Consider the following 18,815-nt stretch of genomic DNA (forward strand, 5'->3'; position numbering starts at 1 on the left):
TTGTAAGCCTCAAACATTTACTGTCACAAACTGTTTATATACATATTTGCAGAATATCATTGATCTTTGGTAATTACTCTTTGCAGCAACCAGAACCATTTTGTAATTTTCTTATAGATTGCTATACTTGGTCAAATATTTATTGAGTGCCTATTATATGTCAGGCCCTATGATAACCACTTAGTTACTAAAAAGGACCATTAACTGCATTTTGGCTTACTTTAACCTTCAGTAATAAAATAAAACTTACTTAGTTTCTCAAGTAATACAAACCTTGTTAATTCATTTTCTCTACTTCAAATTGCAGAGACTTCAAGTACAAGAAACAACATATTTTTCAATGGAGCTAATAATGCACTTCTGTGTGGCCGGGCGCAGTGGTTCATGACTGTAATCCCAGCATTTTGGGAGGTCGAGGCGGTGGATCGCCTGAGGTCAGGAGTTCAAGACCAGCCTGGCCAACATGGTGAAACCCCATCTCCACTAAAAACATAAAAATTAGTCAGGTGTAGTGGTGCACACCTGTAATCTCAGCTACTCTGAGGCAGGAGAATCGCTTGAACCCGGGAGACGGAGGTTGCAGTGAGCCGAGATCGGGTCATTGCACTCCATCCTGGGCGACAGAGTGAGACCCTGTCTCAAAAAAAAAAGAAAAAAAAAGGGAAAAAACGAAGCTTTCTATCCTGGAATGTTCTCCCATGGCAAGAAGGAACGGAGAAGCAGGAGACAGAGATACTTTGAAAGGGGGTGCGCTCTCAGGAGGGGAAGGCGGGAAGAGCGATTCCAAGTTTAGGAAATCCTGCAAGGCGCTGGAGCGTGGAAGGGCAAGGAGGAGCCAGGGGAGGCGGTGTGCAGGGCTGAGCACGGAGGGAGAGGGCTGGCGTTCGGGATCTGCGGGTCCCCGGGCGGGCCGTACTAGGGCAGTGGGGAGAGGGCCGGGGGACGCCGAGGCCGGAGCGCCGGACAACACGCATGCGCGGCGCTGGGAGCTTAGCGGGGAGCGCGGCTGCAGCCGTCTGGGCAGACCGCCCCGGCCTCGCCCGGCGCCGGCTGCGGCCGCCCCCGCCCCAGCGCGGCAGCCGGGCTCACGCTAGTCCCCTCCCCACCGCCCGGAACCCGGCAGCCCGGCCAGACCCGCCGAGGCCGCGACGCCGGCGTCGACGGCGGCTGCGACGGCCTTGGGAGCGCGTGAGGCTCCGGGGTCGCGGCGGCGATTGGCCGGCCGCGGCGCCCGCTCCCAGAATGCAGCGCATGGCGCGTCATTGAAGAGAGACCATGATGGCGGCGGCGCTGGGGCCCCCAGAAGTGATCGCTCAGCTGGAGAACGCGGCTAAAGTTCTGATGGTGAGGACGCCGCGCCCCTCAGACCCCGGGATTCGCGGGCCCCCGGTCGGCCCTGCCACGCCAGGCCTTGCTGCTCTCTGGACTGGCGACTGGCAAGGGCCTCCAGGGAACCTGCAAGTGGAGGAGGAGGTGGCGATGGCGTGGCGCAGGATTCTTCATCCTACTTTCCTCCTGCCGTCGTCCCCTCCTTCCAGGAGCTGTCCCCTTCCCCTGGCTGCCCAGCACCCCAGTCGGGCGTGGGAATATAGTGGTGTAGCAAAGAGGATTTCTTCACCTTACACCCTGCCCCACAGACTGGGTCGCAGAGCAAGGCGCTGGGAAGGAGGTTGGGGTTATCCCCGCAGGGCTTCGGTAGGGGAAATTTGTAGGGCTGTGTGCGCGCTCTTGGGGAGTTGGGGTCGGGAGGGAATGGATGGCACAGCCCTGGTGCGTTAGCAATCCTTGTTTCCTGTGCATTCGGATCCGCTAGCGTTTCCCTGACATGCAGCCACCTCTGGAGTAATTGCAGCCGGCAGCACGTGGAAGGGCCGGGCCGGCTGGGGGGAGGGAGGGGAATCGTTGAGACCAAGGTCACTGGGGCAAAACTTGGTCCAGTGCTAAGCTCCTTAAAGCTCCCGCGATTTGGAGAACTGAGTCTATGCTACTCTTTGACTTCATGCTTACACTACAGTAAACAGTTTGATGAGGTTGTTTACTAAGGGAATTTGAGAAGGCCGAGTCAAAGGATAAAAGTATTACATGCAAGGAGGAGAAGTAAGGATAAAACTACGTTCAGTTACTCAGTAAACTGTATTTGCTGGCTCAGCTTTGTTTTTGTAAATTATGACTTCGGTGTTTGTAGATGTTTTGGGAAATTAGAGGTTCATTTTATAGCTGGATTGGTTCAGACTTTCTAAGAATTGGATGCAGCCAGCTTTGTTACCTTTTTGGACTTTTTTCCTTTTGGTTTGGTGTTAGGGTGTTTGAGCATCACATTTAAGAATATTCGAACTAATTCTAGCATAGTTTGTAGTTCTGATATTTTACACCAGATATTTTTGTTTCTTTAGAAATCGAGAAGTCTAAAAGCAGGATTTACTTGCTTCATTATGAATATTAACTTAATGTACGTTTTGTCACAAAACAGACTAGTGAAAGTTTTCACACTTTTGCAAATTAAGCAGAAGTAACTAGCTAGTATTCCCCTTAATACAAGATTCTTAAAAATCCTTGACATGTAGCGTTTCGTAAAATTCCTGAACATTTTCCTAGGAGCTAGGGGCTCTGTTTTCATTAGATTCTGGAAGGAGTATGCCACCCAAAACACGGCTGTAGTTCTACACTCATCAGGTAAAATCAGTGTCCTTTGTCATTGGCTTAATAATATAAACTAGTATTTGTGCTTTCCAATATCTTCCCTCTTCCCTGGCAAAGCTACTTTTATCAACTATAAGGAGTAGGTGAGAAGAATAGTAGTAAGTACTGTTTATTGAGTGCTAGATATTGGGCTTGATGCTTTACATACTTTACATATTTTATTAATCCTTGCCACAGCTTTACAAGGTTGAGAAAGTGTAAGTGGCCCAGTGAATTAGGTCTTGAACCCAGTTCTGTCTGGCTCTAAAGCTGTGTGTCTTTCCACTCTACCCCGTCTGTCATATGTTGTATAAATAACTTGTCTAAATGCTTTTTATCTTTTCAGAGGAGAGGATTATTGAAAAAAGTGTTATGTTATTAAAAACAGGAAATTACAGCCGGGCGGGGTGGCTCATTCCTGTAATCCCAGCACTTTGGGAGGCCGAGGTGGGCGGATGACTTGAGATCAGGAGCCCAAGACCAGCCTGGCCAACACAGTGAAGCCCCATCTCTGCTAAAAATACAAAAATTAGCCGGGCATGATGGCTGGCGCCTTTAATCCTAGCTACTCTGGAGGCGAAGACAGGAGAATCACTTGAACCGGGAGGCAGAGGTTGCAGTGAGCCGAGATTGTGCTGCTGCACTCCAGTCTGGGCAACAGAGTGAGACTTCGTCTCAAAAAAAAAAAAAAGGAAATGACATTTTGGAAATTTCCACTTAAGTATTCAGAAATTTGTACCAAAGATGTGTAGAGTAGTTATTGTATTATTTCTTAATATGAAAACTGTATTCCAAATTATTATTAATAGCTCTCATTTATTGAGTCCATACTATGTTCGAGGCACTGTGCCCGGCACTTTACATATATCACTTTCTCTCCAGTCAGTCTGTGAGGTAGGTGTTATTACTTTAATCTTATTATTTTTTATTTTTGTTTTTATGAGACAGAATCTCGCTCTGTCGCCCAGGCTGGAGTGCAGTGGCGCGATCTCCGCTCACTGCAAGCTCCGCCTCCCGGGTTCACGCCATTCTCCTGCCTCAGCCTCCGGAGTAGCTGGGACTACAGGCGCCTGCCTCCACGCTCGGCTAATTTTTTTGTATTTTTACTGGAGACGTGGTTTCACCGTGTTTGCCAGGAAGGTCTCGATCTCCTGACCTCGTGATCCGCCTGCCTTGGCCTCCCAAAGTGCTGGGATTACTGGCGTGAGCCACCGCGCCCGGCTTTTTTTTTTTTTTTTGATACTGAGTCTGGCTCTGTTGCCCAGGCTGGAGTGCGGTGGCACAGTCTTGGCTCACTGCCACCTCCGCCTCCCGGGTTCAAGCGATTCTCCTGCCTCAGCCTCCTGAGTAGCTGGGACTACAGGTGTGTACCACCACACCCGGCTAATTTTGTATTTTTAATAGAGACAGAGTTTCACCATGTTGGCCAGGCTGGTCTCAAACTCCTGACCTCGTGATCCACCCTTCTCGGCCTCCCAAAGTGCTGGGATTACAGGCGTGAGCCCCCGTGCCTGGCCTGTTACTTTCGTTTGCATTTTACAGGCTAAGGAAACTCAAAACGTGGAGATGCTAAGTAATCTACACACATTTACATAGCAAGGCGTAGAGACTCAAACTCTGGTTTGTCTGTTACCAGTCTGTGGTTCTTAAGCTATAGGATACTGGGACCAGAAAGGAGGTGAATTAATTTCTCTAGGGTAAAGTTGTTAATGCTCCTTCAATTATTAAGCATTAAGATACATATTTTAAACAGAGTGATCTTAGCATTTATCCATCTGTGGGTCTGAATAAATCTTATGGAAAATTGCTGTATTTTAACTGTTAATATGCTTTGAGATTCAAAATGCAAATAGTGATATATTTTGTAATTATTTTTGCTTAATTTTTTATTAGGTAACTCATATAGTTGTTTTATGGAAACCAGCATAGAATTTAGAACATAGAAGAATCTTAGATCTTTTAGTACAGAGGTCTTAGGGAGTCTAGGATGAGTATCAGAAGGAAATTGTAACAAATTTTTTGATGTAAACATACATTTTTAGTAATAGGGTCTAGAGCTTTTATCACCGTCTCTGAGAGACTAGAAACTCTGAAAAATAAGAACCGAGTCTAAGCATTCTCCCTTCCACGCTACAGATGGGGAAACTGAGGTTCAAAGAGATAGAAGTGACTTGCCCAAGGCAGGTCACAGAGCAAATTCATGATATAACTGATCCAGGCTGAGATCACCAGACTCCCCTTTCAGAAGTTTTACTGGTTTTGTTTTTTTTTTTACTTTTTTTACTCAACCATGTTGGTTCTCAGTCAACATATACTATAAATGTTACATTTTATTACTTGATGGAAAATGTCTAAATATGGTACATCTATAGTCAATCAATTTAGGTTATTGGATAAGCTGCCAGATAAAGTAGTACAGTCGTCCCAGAAGCCACCTCCACCCATGGACATCAACTGTGCATTGATACTTAAGTCCCCCCGACCCCCTCCCTTTTTGCATGATCAAAGCTCATGGCAGCCTTGAATGGGTAATTAAAAAAAATCTTTTTTTTTGGTAGAGAGAGGATGTCACTATGTTGCCCAGGCTAGTCTTGAACTCAAGTGATACTCTTGCCTTGGCCTCCTAAAGTGCTGGGATTATAGGCATAAGCTACTGTGCCGGCTGAGTTTCTTATATGATATGGCATGGCAGTTGTGTATGACCTATGCACTTCCTCTTGTATACTGAAACGTAGGAGGGGTTTTGATTTTAGAGACAACAGTATTGAAAAGTTTAGTGTTCTCACAGTATTGATGCCACATTCATTTGAAGTCCAAAGAGCCCTTTATTTATTGTCTTGAATTTACCTGGTTTTGTCTCCCTGTCTTCATTAGGTTGTTTTGGATTGTCCTTAGTGATTGTGTGTAGCAATAATATAAGATAGTGCAGAGCACACATACCAACTGATACATTATGGAAAAGTAGTTTTCATAGGTTTTTTTCCCTTTTTTTTTCTTTTGAGACAGAGTCTTACTCTGTTGCCCAGGCTGGAGTGCAATGATGCCATCTCAGCTCACTGTAACCTCTGCCTCCCAGGTTTAAGTGGTTCTCCTGCCTCAGCCTCCCAAGTAGCTGAGATTGCGGGTGCCTGACACCATGCCTGGGTAATTTTTGTATTTTTTTTTTTTTTGAGACGGAGTCTCACGCTGTCGCCCAGGTTGGAGTGCAGTGGCGCGATCTCGGCTCACTGCAAGCTCCGCCTCCTGGGTTCACGCCATTCTCCTGCCTCAGCCTCCTGAGTAGCTGGGACTACAGGCGCCCGCCACCGCGCCCGGCTAATTTTTTGTATTTTTAGTAGAGACGGGGTTTCACTGTGGTCTCGATCTCCTGACCTTGTGATCCGCCCGCCTCGGCCTCCCAAAGTGCTGGGATTACAGGCGTGAGCCACCGTGCCCGGCCAATTTTTGTGTTTTTAGTAGAGACGAGGTTTCAACATGTTTTCTGGGCTGGTCTCGAACTCCTGACCTTAGGTGATCCTCCTACCTTGGTCTCCCAAAGTGCTGGGATTAACAGGCATGAGCCGCCGCGCCCGGCCCATACATTGGTTTTTAAACCAGGATGGATTTAGTGAGTGTAAATCCAACTTTAATAAACGAGATTCATGACTGGTTTTCTTTTTTTCTTTTTTTTTTTTTTTTTTGAGACAGAGTCTCGCTTAGTCGCCCAGGCTGGAGTGCAGTGGCGCGATCTCGGCTCACTGCAAGCTCCGCCTCCCGGGTTCACGCCATTCTCCTGCCTCAGCCTCCTGAGTAGCTGGGACTACAGGCGCCCACCGCCTCGCCTGGCTAATTTTTTGCATTTTTAGTAGAGACGGGGTTTCACCGTGTTAGCCAGGATGGTCTCGATCTCCTGACCTCGTGATCCGCCCGCCTCGGCCTCCCAAAGTGCTGGGATTACAGGCATGAGCCACTGCGCCCAGCCTCATGACTGGTTTTCATAGATTTTATTGTAGTGGAATTTGGTTAATATTTTCTAAAATGCTTGCACATCTGTAGTCCTATAGAAAAAATTTTGTCTGTCTTGATTCTCATATCAGTCCTGTGAAGTAAATAGGATGAGATATTCCTAAACCTTATAAAGGAGAAAACCTGGCCAGGCGTGGTGGCTCACACTTGTAATGCTAACACTTTGGGAGGCTGAAGTGGGTAGATCACCTGAGGTCAGGAGTTTGAGACCAGCCTGGCCAACATGGTGAAACCATACCTCTACTAAAAATACAAAAATTAGCTGGGCGTGGTGGTATATGCCTATACCATAATTCCAGCTACTTGGGAGGCTGAGGCAGGAGACTCACTTGACCCCAGGAGGCAGAGGTTGCAGTGAGCCGAGATTGTGCCATTGTACTCCAGCCTGGGCTATAGAGCCGAGACTCTGTCTCAAAAAAATAGAATAAATAAATAAATAAATAAATAAATAAATAAATAAGAAAACCTGATATTCAGAGATGGTAAATGATTTGCCTGTTGTCATACAGCTAGTTTGGATCTGGAATACAATTTCTGGCCATTGATTTGTTTTAGAACATTTCTTCAGTAGATAGAAACACAGCATGTTAGACACTGCTGTGTGTGCTGAGGGGACAGAAGAAGCACCTTCTTTTCAAGGAGTGGAAAAAGGCAAAAATGTTAGCAAGTGTTGGTTGGTGATGTTATAATAGAAGTGGGTACAAACATCTGTCAGGCTGGGATGGGGACCGAGAAAGGGCTTCTTGGAATAGGTAACCCTTAAGCTGAATCATGAAAGATAAATCGGAATTTTCCAGTTTGATAAGTGATATCCCAGATAGAGATATATATTTTGGGGAATGTAGTTTGAGAAAGTATAGTTTGGGGAGATACAGTGAGTTTGAGGAATATTTGAGCATTTATATAGGAGATATTTCCTGAGCCCTTCAATGTATAAGGTACATTGCCTTTATTTTTTTGTAACCACAGTACACATGTCATAAAAATGAAAATTTTAATTAACTGAATCTACTTTTCTTATTTGAAAGATGCGTTATAGTAAGTATGCATTTTTGTTTATTTCAGCCCCGTCTTTTAGTACCTGCGGTGGCACTAGATATTAGAAAACTGACACTAACATAATTCTTTTTCTCAAAAAAGCTAATTAATAGGAAATTTATATTTCAAATTCAGTTCAATTAAATGTGTATTTGCAGTTGGACTTGTGTCAAATTAATTGGAACATAGCCAGTGATCCAGAGAAGAAATGTGAAAAGACATTTGAAATCATCCATAGATGCCTAAAAGGCAGTTGTTAAAATTTAACAGCATTTTATTATTAAAACAATTGGATAAACTAGGGATTGAAGGGAATTCTCAGTATGATAACAAATAGTTATCTGAAACCATGTATTAAATGATGATATCCTCAGAAGTAAAACAGGAGTCCTAATATAACTGTTATTTAGCACCTTCTGGAGGGTCTGATACAGTAATATAAAAAATGGGAATAAGTGCAGATATTGAAAAGAAAAGCCAAAAAATGATTATTTGCAGGTGATATAACATTTCGGAAAAAAAGTTTAAGCAAAATAACTAAAAGACTGTTGGAACTACTAGTTCTTTGGAAAGATGACCAGATATAAGAAAAATAAATGGTTGCAAGATTTCCTTTATATCAACAGTGATCAGCTTAAAATTGGAAAAAATATTCCAGTCTATTAGAAATAAAAACTGTAGAAATAAATTATAGGGCTCTGATAAGAAACATGCACAGTTTTTGTGAAGAACATGATATAGCTTATTTGCAGAATATACAAGATCTGAATAAAATGAAGGCTATGCTCCTTGATCTGAAAGGTCAGTACGGTTAAGGTGGCAGCGTCTCCCTCATTAATCTGTAAATTGAATATAATGTCAATCAAAATCTCTCTTTCCTCCTTACCCTTTTTGGAGATAGGAGAAAAATTAATTGATTAGAAAATATATCTGGAAGTCTATGAAGGATTTGGGGACTTGATGTAGCAACTGTTACAATGTATTCAGAAACTGCAGTAATTGAAACCTAGCATTGGCATAGGAAAAGAATAGAAAGTTAGAATAGTCTAGAAGCAGAACTAAGAATAAAATGGTATTTTACTTTGTAAAGGTATAGGGAAGTATGCTACAAGTTTTTGATACAAGAGCCTTAAATATATAGCTGACCCCCAGCTATTTCACTTCTGGCCATTTATTCAGTTTATGGAAATACTTGCTTATACACAAAGAATGTTTACCGTAGTGTACTTTGCTGTAGTGAAGATTGAAACAGCATAAATGTCCAGTTATACCAAATTGATTTAATATACTGGTATTCTGTATAATGGAATTTTATGGAACTCTTAAAAAATGCGTATATCTAAAACGTGATAGTTTTTTTTTTTAATGGGAAGATCTGAATGAACATGGAAAGATACTCAAAATAGATGAAAAATTGCAGAACAGAATATATGATCCCATTTCTGTTTTCTAGAAAAAGTTCTATGTATATTTTTTATATGCGTAGCAACAGAAATGGAAGGCATATACTAAACTTCTTTTTTTTTTTTTTTTTTTTGAGACAGAGTCTTGCTCTGTCACCCGGACTGGAGTGCAATGGTGCGATCTTGGCTCACTGCAACCTCTGCCTCTCAGGTTCAAGCGATTCTCCTGCCTCAATCTCCTGAGTAGCTGGGATTACAGGCGTGCGCCATCACACCCAGCAATTTTTTGTATTTGTAGTAGAGACACGGTTTCACCATGTTGGCCAGGCTGGTTTCGAACTCCTGACCACAGGTGATCTGCCAGCCTCGGCCTCCCAAAGTGCTGGGATTACAGGTGAGAGCCACTGTGCCTGGCCTATACTAAACTTCTAAGAATGGCTACATAGGGAATGAGATTGCAGATGGAAGGAGTGCTTAATATAGTTTTAATATAGTTTGAATTTTTTATAATATAAAACTTTAGACTATAAATTAATACTCCATTTTAGTAAATTTGTTGCATGCATTTCTATTTTATTTTATTTTCTTTGAGATGGAGTCTCTCTCAATCTGTTGCCCAGGCTGGAGTGCAGTGGTGTGATTTCAGCTCCCTGTAACCCCTCCCTCTCCTGACCTTGTGATCCACCCGCCTCGGCCTCCCAAAGTGCTGGGATTACAGGCTTGAGCCACCGCGCCCGGCCGCATGTGTTTTAAAAAAAAAAAAAATCTACTTTTTTTTTTTTTTTTTTGAGATGAAGTTTTGCTCTTGTTGCCCAGGCTGGAGTACATTGGCGCCATCTTGGCTCACTGCAACCTATGCCTCCTGGATTCAAGTGATTCTCCTGCCTTAGCCTCCCCAGTAGGTGGGATTTATAGACTCCCGCTGCGATGCCTGGCTAATTTTTTGTATTTTAGTAGAGACAGGGTTTCACTGTGTTGCCCAGGCTGGTCTTAAACTCCTGAGTTCAGGCAATCTGCCCGCCTTGGCCTCCCAAAGTGCTAGGATTACAGACGTGAGCCACCACACCTGGCCCAAGACCCCACCTTTTTTAAAAAAATAGACAAATAATAACCGCTACCTCAGGGAGTTAGTGCAAAGATTAAATTATTTAACATACATTGAAAGAAAAGTGTTCAGTGCCTGGGGTATAGTAAGTGCTCTGTAAATGTTAGCTGCTATTTTGTACTTTAATGTATCAAATAACATGGCATCAAATCAGGATAACCTTATAGTAAGCGCTTGATAAATACATGTTGAGTTAGATTTCTTCTAGAGTACCGCTGGCTGATAGAACTTCCTGTGCTGATGGAAGCGTTCTTTATCTGCTCTCTCCAATATGGTAGCCCCTAACCACGTGTCTTGAGCTCTTGTAACATGGCTAGTGTAAGGGAGCCATTGTGGTAGTGGCTACTGTGTTAGACACCACAAGTCTAGAGTGTGGCTGTTTGCGTTATTTATTTATTTATTTATTTATTTATTTTATTGAGACAGAGTTTTGCTCTCGTTGCCTGGGCTGGAGTGCAATGGTGCGATCTCGGCTCACTGCAACCTCTGCCTCCCGGATTCAAGCGATTCTCCTGCCTCACCCTTCCGAGTAGCTGGGATTACAGGAATGCACCACCACACCTGGCTAATTTTGTGTTTTTAATAGAGATGGGGTTTCTCTATGTTGGTCAGGTCAGGCCGGTCTCACACTCCCGACCTCAGGTGATCGGCCAACCTTGGCCTCCCAAAGTGCTGGGATTACAGGCATGAGCCAATGCCCATGGCCTGCTCTTTATTTATTTATTTATTTATTTATTTATTTATTTTGAGACGGGGTCTCACTCTGTTGGCCAGACTGGAGCGCGGTGGCACAATCTCGGCTCACGCCATCCTCTGCCTCCCAGGCTCAGGTCCTCTGAGTAGCTGGGGGTACAGGTACACACCACCATACCCGGCTAATTTTTGTGTTTTGGTAGAGACAGGGTTTTGCATGTTATCCAGGCTGGTCTTGAACTCCTGAGCTCAAGCAGTCTGCCTGCCTCAGCCTCTCTAAGCACTGGGATTACAAGCATGAGCCACCATGCCTGGCCATGCTCTTTGCATATTTTTTCTGATTTGTAAACACTGGTTTCACATTTCTTTATTTCTTTTTCTTTTTAGACAGAGTCTTGCTGTCTTGCCCAGGCTGGAGTACAGTGGCACAATATCAACCCACTGCAACCTCCACCTGCTAGGCTCAAGCAATCCTCCCACCTCAGCTGCCCAGGTAGCTGGGACTGTAAGCATGGGCCACCATGCCCAGCTAATTTTTGCATTTTTTGTAGAGACAAGGTTTGTCTGTGTTGCCCAGGCTGGTCTCGAACCCCTGGGCTCAAGCGATCCTCCCACCTCAGCCTCTCCAAAGTGCTGGGATGACAGGCATGAGCCACCAGGCCCAGCCCCGGATTTCACATTTCAAATAATTCTTATAGGTTCTAACTCATTATTTCTGGTTGTTGCATTCCCACTGTCAAAATGAAATACTGATTTTAGATATTAAATGCATCCTTAACAGGTTCTATCTTCTTATTACTTCTGGTTCTTTTTCTTACTCTCATAATACTTTTGAAAACACTGGTGGCATACAATATTGATGAAGAGAAGATGAACATTCTTTGTTTTGTAGTTACAAATCATTTTCATTTTTAGATTTATAAATGGCAATTAGAGTGATGAAAACAGTTTTTCATTAACTTTATGTATACACCTACCTTAACATTTGCCCACTTATGAACTGTATCAAGCATTTTTTGCACACAAATCATAAAAGATGAAAGAATGATATCACATGTCCTTTCAGCAAAACAGATTGTTTTGGGTTCTTGTCACAGAATATTGGGTAATGATGTAATTCTTGTGTAATGACTGTCTGAATGAGATTACCACATTTTTTTCCTTGGAAGTATGTTTGTTTATTGATTGTTGAGTTGGAGAAAATTCATTTAGGGCCAGAGTTCTCAACCTTGCCATTATTAGCATTTCGGGTGGATACTTTTTGTTGCTGAGGGCTGGTTTGTGCATTGTAGGATGTTTAGCAGTGTCCCTACCCTCTGTCCACTAGTTGCCATTAGTGCTCCCCAGTTGTGGCAACCAGAAATGTTTCCAGACACTGCCAGATGTCCCTTGAGGGACAGAATTACCTAAATTAAGAACCACTGATATAACACATCATCTGAAGACTCAAGGTCTGAGATGACACTTATGTGATCCATTTTACCATGATTGACACGATCTAGAGCAGTTCAGTCTGTAAAAACTGTAGCAGTAATAGGAATATTCTGTATCTGTGTTTTGCAATGTGACAGTTACTAGCCATGCACACACGGCACTTGAAATATCCCTAGTATATCTGAGGAGCTAAAATTGTAATTAACTTAAATTTAAACGTCTCCTGTCTAGTGGCTACTGCATTGAACAACACAGAAAGACTGTCTTTTTGCCGGGAGCAGTGGCTCATGCCTGTAATCCCAGCACTTTGGGAGGCCAAGGTGGGTGGATCACTTGAGGTCAGGAGTTGGAGACCAGCCTGACCAACATGGTGAAATCTCATCTCTACTAAAAATAACAACAACAGCAGCAAAAAATTAACTGGGAACTGGGCATGGTGGTGCACACCTGTGACCCCATGTACTTGGGAGGCTGAGGCAGGAGAATCGCTTGAACCCGGGAGGCGGAGGTTGCAGCGAGCCGAGATCACACCATTGCACTCCAGCTTGGGCAACAAGAGTGAAACTCTGTCTCAAAAAAAAAAAAAGTGTCTTTTTGCCTTCATCTTCTGACTTATCTCATAATTGTGAATGTGAAATGTCTTTTGTCAGTTTTCTTCTCTTTGTCATTATGGTTGGGAAATGAAAAATTTCTAATTCTCAACAGTATTCAATGAAACCTTTCACAAAAGACCACCAGGCTGGGTGCAGTGGCTCATGCTTGTAATCACAGCACTTTGAGAGGCCGAGGCAAGCAGATCATTTGAGCCCAGGAGTTTGAGACTAGAGTGGGCAACAAGGCGAAACTCTGTCTCTACAAAAAATTTAAAAAAAAATTATCCATGTGTGGAGGCCTGCACCTGTAGTCTCATCTACTCAGGAGGCTGAGGTGGGAGCATCCATCGAGTCTGGGAGCTCAGAGTTGCAGTGAGCTATGATCACAGCACTGCACTCCATCCAGCCTGGGTGACAGAGCAAGACCCTGCCACAAACCAAACCAAACCAAACCAAAACAAAACACCCTCCAGGTTTCTTTTATACCTTCTCAAAAGATCATGCTATATACTTGGGGCAATGTAATAAAAAAAATTGAGGGTAATGTAATAGGGTTGATTTATTTAGTTATTGCCTCTCTTTTCTAGATCATTTCATCATTCATTTTCTTCTTATTTTAGTCTTCTCTTTTTTTTTTTTTTTTTTTTTTGAGATGGAGTTTTGCTCTTGTCGCCCAGATTGGAGTACAGTGGCACGATCTCGGCTCACTGCAACCTCTGCCTCCCGGGTTCAAGCGATTCTCCTGCCTCAGTCTCCCAAGTAGCTGGGATTACAGGTGTACACTACCATGCCTGGCTACTTTTTCTATTTTTAGTAGAGATGGGGTTTTGCCATGTTGACCAGACTGGTCTTGATCTGACCTCAAGTGATTCACCTGCCTCAGCCTCCCAATGTGCTGGGATTATAGGCATGAGCCACTGAGCCTGACCTCTTTTTTTTTTTTTTCCTTTTTCTTTTCTTTTTTGAGATGGAGTCTGACTCTGTCACCCAGGCTGGAGTGCCGTGGTATGATCTTGGCTCACTGCAACCTCCACCTCCCAAATTCGAGTGATTCACCTGCCTCCGCCTCCGGAGTAGCTGGGACTATGGGACTACAGGCGTGCACCACCATGCCTGGCTAATTTTTATATTTTGAGTAGAGATGAGCTTTCACCATGTTGGCCAGGCTCGAACTCCTGATTTCAAGCGATCCACCAGCCTCAGCCTCCCAAAGTGCTTGGATTACAGGCATGAGCCACTGTGCTCGGCTTTATTTATTTTCTAATGTTAACTCTGTTTTGCATTTCTGGGATACCTAACTTGGTCACAGTGTATATTATTATCATTATTATTATTTTTAACATCCATTGTTGGATTTGGTTTATGAAATATCTTTTTATTAATATTTTTAATTGACTCATAATTGTATACATTTGCAGGTACAGTGTAATGTTTTAATATATATATACAGTGTGGGATGATTAAGTCAAGTTAGTTAACATATCCATCACCTCCCTTATGTGAAATATCTTAAGATTTCTTCTGTGTTCATGAGTAGGATTGACCTATAAATTTCTTTTCCTCCACTGTCCTCATCTGGTGTTGGTATTGGCGTATTTATGATGATATGCTGCGCTCCTAAAATGGCCTGAAGAGTGTTTCCTCTTTTGTAGTCCCTTGAAGAAATCTGTATAGGATTGGAATTGCTGTATTTATCACCATAAATTTGTTTGCTATCCTTTTTTTTTTTTTTTTTTTGAGACGGAGTTTCGCTCTTGTTGCCCAGGCTGGAATGCAATGGTGTGATCTCAGCTCACTGCAGCCTCCACCGGGTTCAAGCAATTTGCCTCAGCCTCGCGAGTAACTAGGATTACAGGCATGCACCACCACACCTGGCTAATTTGTATTCTTAGTAGAGACAGGGTTTCTCCATGTTGGTCAGGCTGGTCTCGAACTCCCGACCTCAGGTGATATGCTCACCCCGGCCTCCCAAAGTGCTGGGATTACAGGCATGAGGCACCGCACCCGGCCCTGTTTGCTATCCTTTTAATGTCTTTTTATTTTCCGAGGCATGTGTAGTTGCTTTCTCTTTTAATTCTTGCTTGTTTATATATTTGTGCTTTTCCTTTCCAATTTGATTAGTTATTCTAAATAAAGAACTTTTGGCTTTTTTGTTTATTGTAAACGATAGTTTTATTTTGTTTTGTTTTGAGACAGTCTTGTTCTGTTGCCCAGGCTGGAGTGCAGTAACGCAATCTCTGCAGTGGCTCACTGTACCTGCCGCATCTTGGGTTCAAGTGATTCTCCTGCCTCAGCTTCCCAAGTAGCTGGGATTACAGGCGCACGCCACCACACCCAGCTAATTTTTGTATTTTTAGTAGAGATGGAGTTTCTCCATGTTGGCTAGGCTGGTCTCAAACTCCTGACCTCGTGATCTGCCTGCCTCGGCCTCCCAAAGTGCTGGGATTACAGGCGTGAGCCACTGCACCCGGCCTGGCCTATACGTTTTCTGATTTCCATTATGATTTCTTTTTTCATCCTTGAATTTTTCTAATTTTTGTTATTGTTATGTTAAGTCAATTTCTTACTTAATTGCTCTTGGTCAGAGAATGTCAGGTACATACCTGTTATTTAAAATTTGTTTGGATATGCCTTACAGCCTAGTGCGTTGTCAGTTTTTGTTCAGTGTGCGTTTGAAAAGAATGTGATACTCACTTAAAGGGCAATGTATTTTTGCTATTAAATCAAATTTGTTAGATTCTTTTGTCTTCCTAAGCTAACAGTTACTGAGAGTTACATGTTAATCTTCCACTCTAGTGGAATTGTTGGTAGTTCTGTCTGTTTTGTTTTATGCGTATAAATGGTATTACATGCCATTGTAGTTGACCCTTTTATAATTATGAGATGGCCCAGCATCTTTTAGTAATATTTTGCCCTAAATTCTGTTTTTCTCTGATAGCTACATCAACTTCATTAACTTTATTTTGATTAGATTTTTTTTTCTACTTTTGTAAACTTATTTTTTCACTTTTATTTTAAAAATTGTTTTGTAGAGACAAGGACTTGCTTTGTTAACCAGGCTGGTCTTGAACTCTTGACCTCAAGTGATCTTCCCGCCTTGGCCTCCCAAAGTGTTGGGATTATAGGCATGAGCCATCGCACAAGGACTTTTTCCATCTTTGTGCTTTCAGCCTTTCCATGTCCTTGAGTTTTATATGCATTTCTTAAAAACAGAATAATTTTGGATTTTCTTTTTTATCCAGTCTGTCAATCTTAGTTTTTTATGTAGAGCATTTAGTTTTATTACATTTACTTGTCATTACTGATAAATTATAATTTATTTTTGTTATCTTATTGTGTGTGCATGTGATTTTTTCTTTCTTGCCTTCTTCAAGGGTTTGACAATCTTGTTTCTCATTCCATAGTTTGTTGTCGTAAACTATGTTCTTAGTTTTAATATCTTACTGCTCACAGTAAACATTTTAACATGCATGTTCAATTTAGTCCAAAGACAATATGTATATTCTGTCCTAGTCAGAATAGTACAAAGACTAGCTTAAAAATACCTCTCTCCTGGCTGGGCCTGGTGGCTCACACCTGTAGTCCCAGCACTTTGGGAGGCCAAGGCGGGCAGATCAGCTGAGGTTTGGAGTTCGAGACCAGCCTGACCAACACGGAGAAACCCTGTCTATAGTAAAAATACAAAAGTCAGCCGGGCATGGTGGTGTGTGCCTGTAATCCCAGCTACTCAGGAGGCTGAGGCAGGAGAATCGCTTGAATCCAGGAGGTGGAGGTTGCGGTGAGTGGAGATCACGCCATTGCACTCCATCCTGGGCAACAAGAGCAAAACTCCGTCTCAAAAACAAAAACAAAAGAAAGGGCAGGGGGCAGCAAATAAAGGCTTGTAGTTCATTATGCAAGTTGGGTGATAGAGATGGACAAGCAGTGTGTTATGTAAGGTGGAACAGAGATATTAGTTGTGCTTGGACAACTGGGGAAAGGTGAGTGGAGGCTGATGAAGGAAGGAAAGACGGAAGCAGAGTTTTGAAGGATAACTTAAGATTTTTGAAGGGTAAGGTTTGACAGTGGGGAGTTTTATGGGTCAGTACCACCTGGAGAACTTTGAGGGAAAAATGTGTAGTTTTGGTTTTGACTCCCAGCCTGTTGAATCCTTTGGGGTTGGAAATCTACTTGCCAGTTTTAGATCATTTCCAGGACAGTCTGATGCAGATAGCTTGCCATTTGGAAACCATTGCCAAGTAGATTTCAAGAAGGAATTTAAAATTTTGGTTGTAGAAAACTAAAGTGACTACCATCCTGCCATTTAATATATTGATTTGATAATTTTATTGTTTGTATGATAATATTTAACCAAGTGATTAATATAAATCAACGTTTAGATTATAGTTTACTATTTCTAAAATCTGACATAAATAGAATATCATCTTTATTATATTAATATATTCAGACCTGTTCTTTCTAGTAGATTAAGTGCATGTGGCTGTGAGGATCTCTTTTAGATTAGACAGTTTTTTCTTTGTAGAATAACTAGCATATTGATTTGCACAATTACGCATGTGTTGTGCTTTTCAAGGAAGATAGGAAAGAATGTAGGATTCAGAAATTGCTTGAGGAACTCATGGATTTGTATTTGTGGCAGTATAACATGGGTAGTAGTGTTTATGCCATATACACAGGGTCAGTAATGTCAGCAGACTTTGGGATTTTGTAATCCAGAATGCTGGGATTACAGGCATAAGCCTTGGTGCCTACCCTCTACAAAAATTTAAACATTAGCCCTGTATGGTGGCATGCCCCTGTAGTCCCAGTTACAGGAGAGGCAAAGGCGGGAGGATCCCTTGAGCCCAAGAGTTCGAGGTTACCATGAACTGTGATCATGCCACTGCACTCCGGCCTGGGTGACAGAGTGACACCCCGTTTTAAAAAACAAAACAAAAAAGACTGGGCACGGTGGCTCACGCCTGTAATCCCAGCACTTTGGGAGGCCGAGGCGGAGGTTGCAGTGAGCTAGATCATGCCACTGCATTCCAGCGTGGGCAACAGAGAGACTCCATCTCAGAAAAACAAAACAAAACAAAGCAATAAAACAAAAACCCCACAGACTCATCTTATTGAACTAGAGAAGGTGGTGGGAATAAAAAATTTGAAAATTAGCCAGGCATGATGGCTTACACCGGTAATCCCAGTGCTTTGGGAGGCCAAGGCAGGCATATCACTGAGGGGCAGGAGTTGGAGGCCAGCCTGGGCAGCATAGTGAGACCCCATCTCTACAAAAAATACAAAAATTAGCTCGACTTGGCACGTGCCTGTAGTCCCAGCTGCTGAGGAGGCTGAGGCAGGAGGATTACTTGAGCCCTGGATGTTGAGGCTGCAGTGAGCTGTGATCATGCTACTGTACTCCAGTCTGGGCAACAAAGAGAGGCTGTCTTAAAAACAGACAGAAAACCCAAAAAGTAAACAAACAAAATAATTTGAAAATGGAAAGACGAAAATACTTCTAGAATATCGTTCGCTGTTCACAGTTTTTTTTTTTTTTTTGAGACAAGGTCTTACTCTGTCACCTAGGCTCTAGTGCAGTGGTGCAATCTTGACTCGCTGCAACCTCTGCCTCCTGGATTCAAGCGATTATCTTGCCTCAGCCTCTCTAGTAGCTGGGATTACAGGCTCCTGCCACCGAGCCCAACTCATTTTTGTATTTTTAGTAGAGATGGTTTCACCACGTTGGCCAGGCAGGTGATCCACCCGCCTCGACCTCCCAAAGTGTTGGTATTACAGGCGTGAGCCACCGCACCCAGCCCTCACAGTTTTATTAGTAATTTTTTTTTTTTTTAAATTGAGGTGGAGTCTGGCTCTGTTGTCCAGGCT

The 18,815-nt window shown here is 42.9% G+C and overlaps 1 protein-coding gene across 7 annotated transcripts in view; it reads left to right on the forward strand.

The window, feature by feature from the left end:
* The first annotated feature begins 977 nt into the window (after positions 1–977).
* The window catches only part of XPO4 (exportin 4), a 109,744-nt gene continuing 91,906 nt past the window's right edge, over positions 978–18,815 (forward strand). For 2 of the 7 annotated variants that reach the window (XM_009191570.4, XM_021929453.2), the window contains exon 1: positions 978–1,344. Coding sequence is in view for 2 of the 7 variants with exons in the window: in XM_021929451.2 (XP_021785143.1) it covers positions 1,276–1,344 (69 nt within the window). In the remaining 5 variants the exon portion in view is untranslated. The remainder of the gene's footprint in view (positions 1,345–18,815) is intronic. The other 5 variants (XM_021929451.2, XR_639490.4, XM_003913640.5 and 2 more) reach the window with 5 other exon arrangements.

The sequence above is a fragment of the Papio anubis genome, chromosome 15 (assembly GCF_008728515.1).
Source record: "Papio anubis isolate 15944 chromosome 15, Panubis1.0, whole genome shotgun sequence".
In the NCBI taxonomy this organism is placed as follows: Eukaryota; Metazoa; Chordata; class Mammalia; order Primates; family Cercopithecidae; genus Papio; species Papio anubis.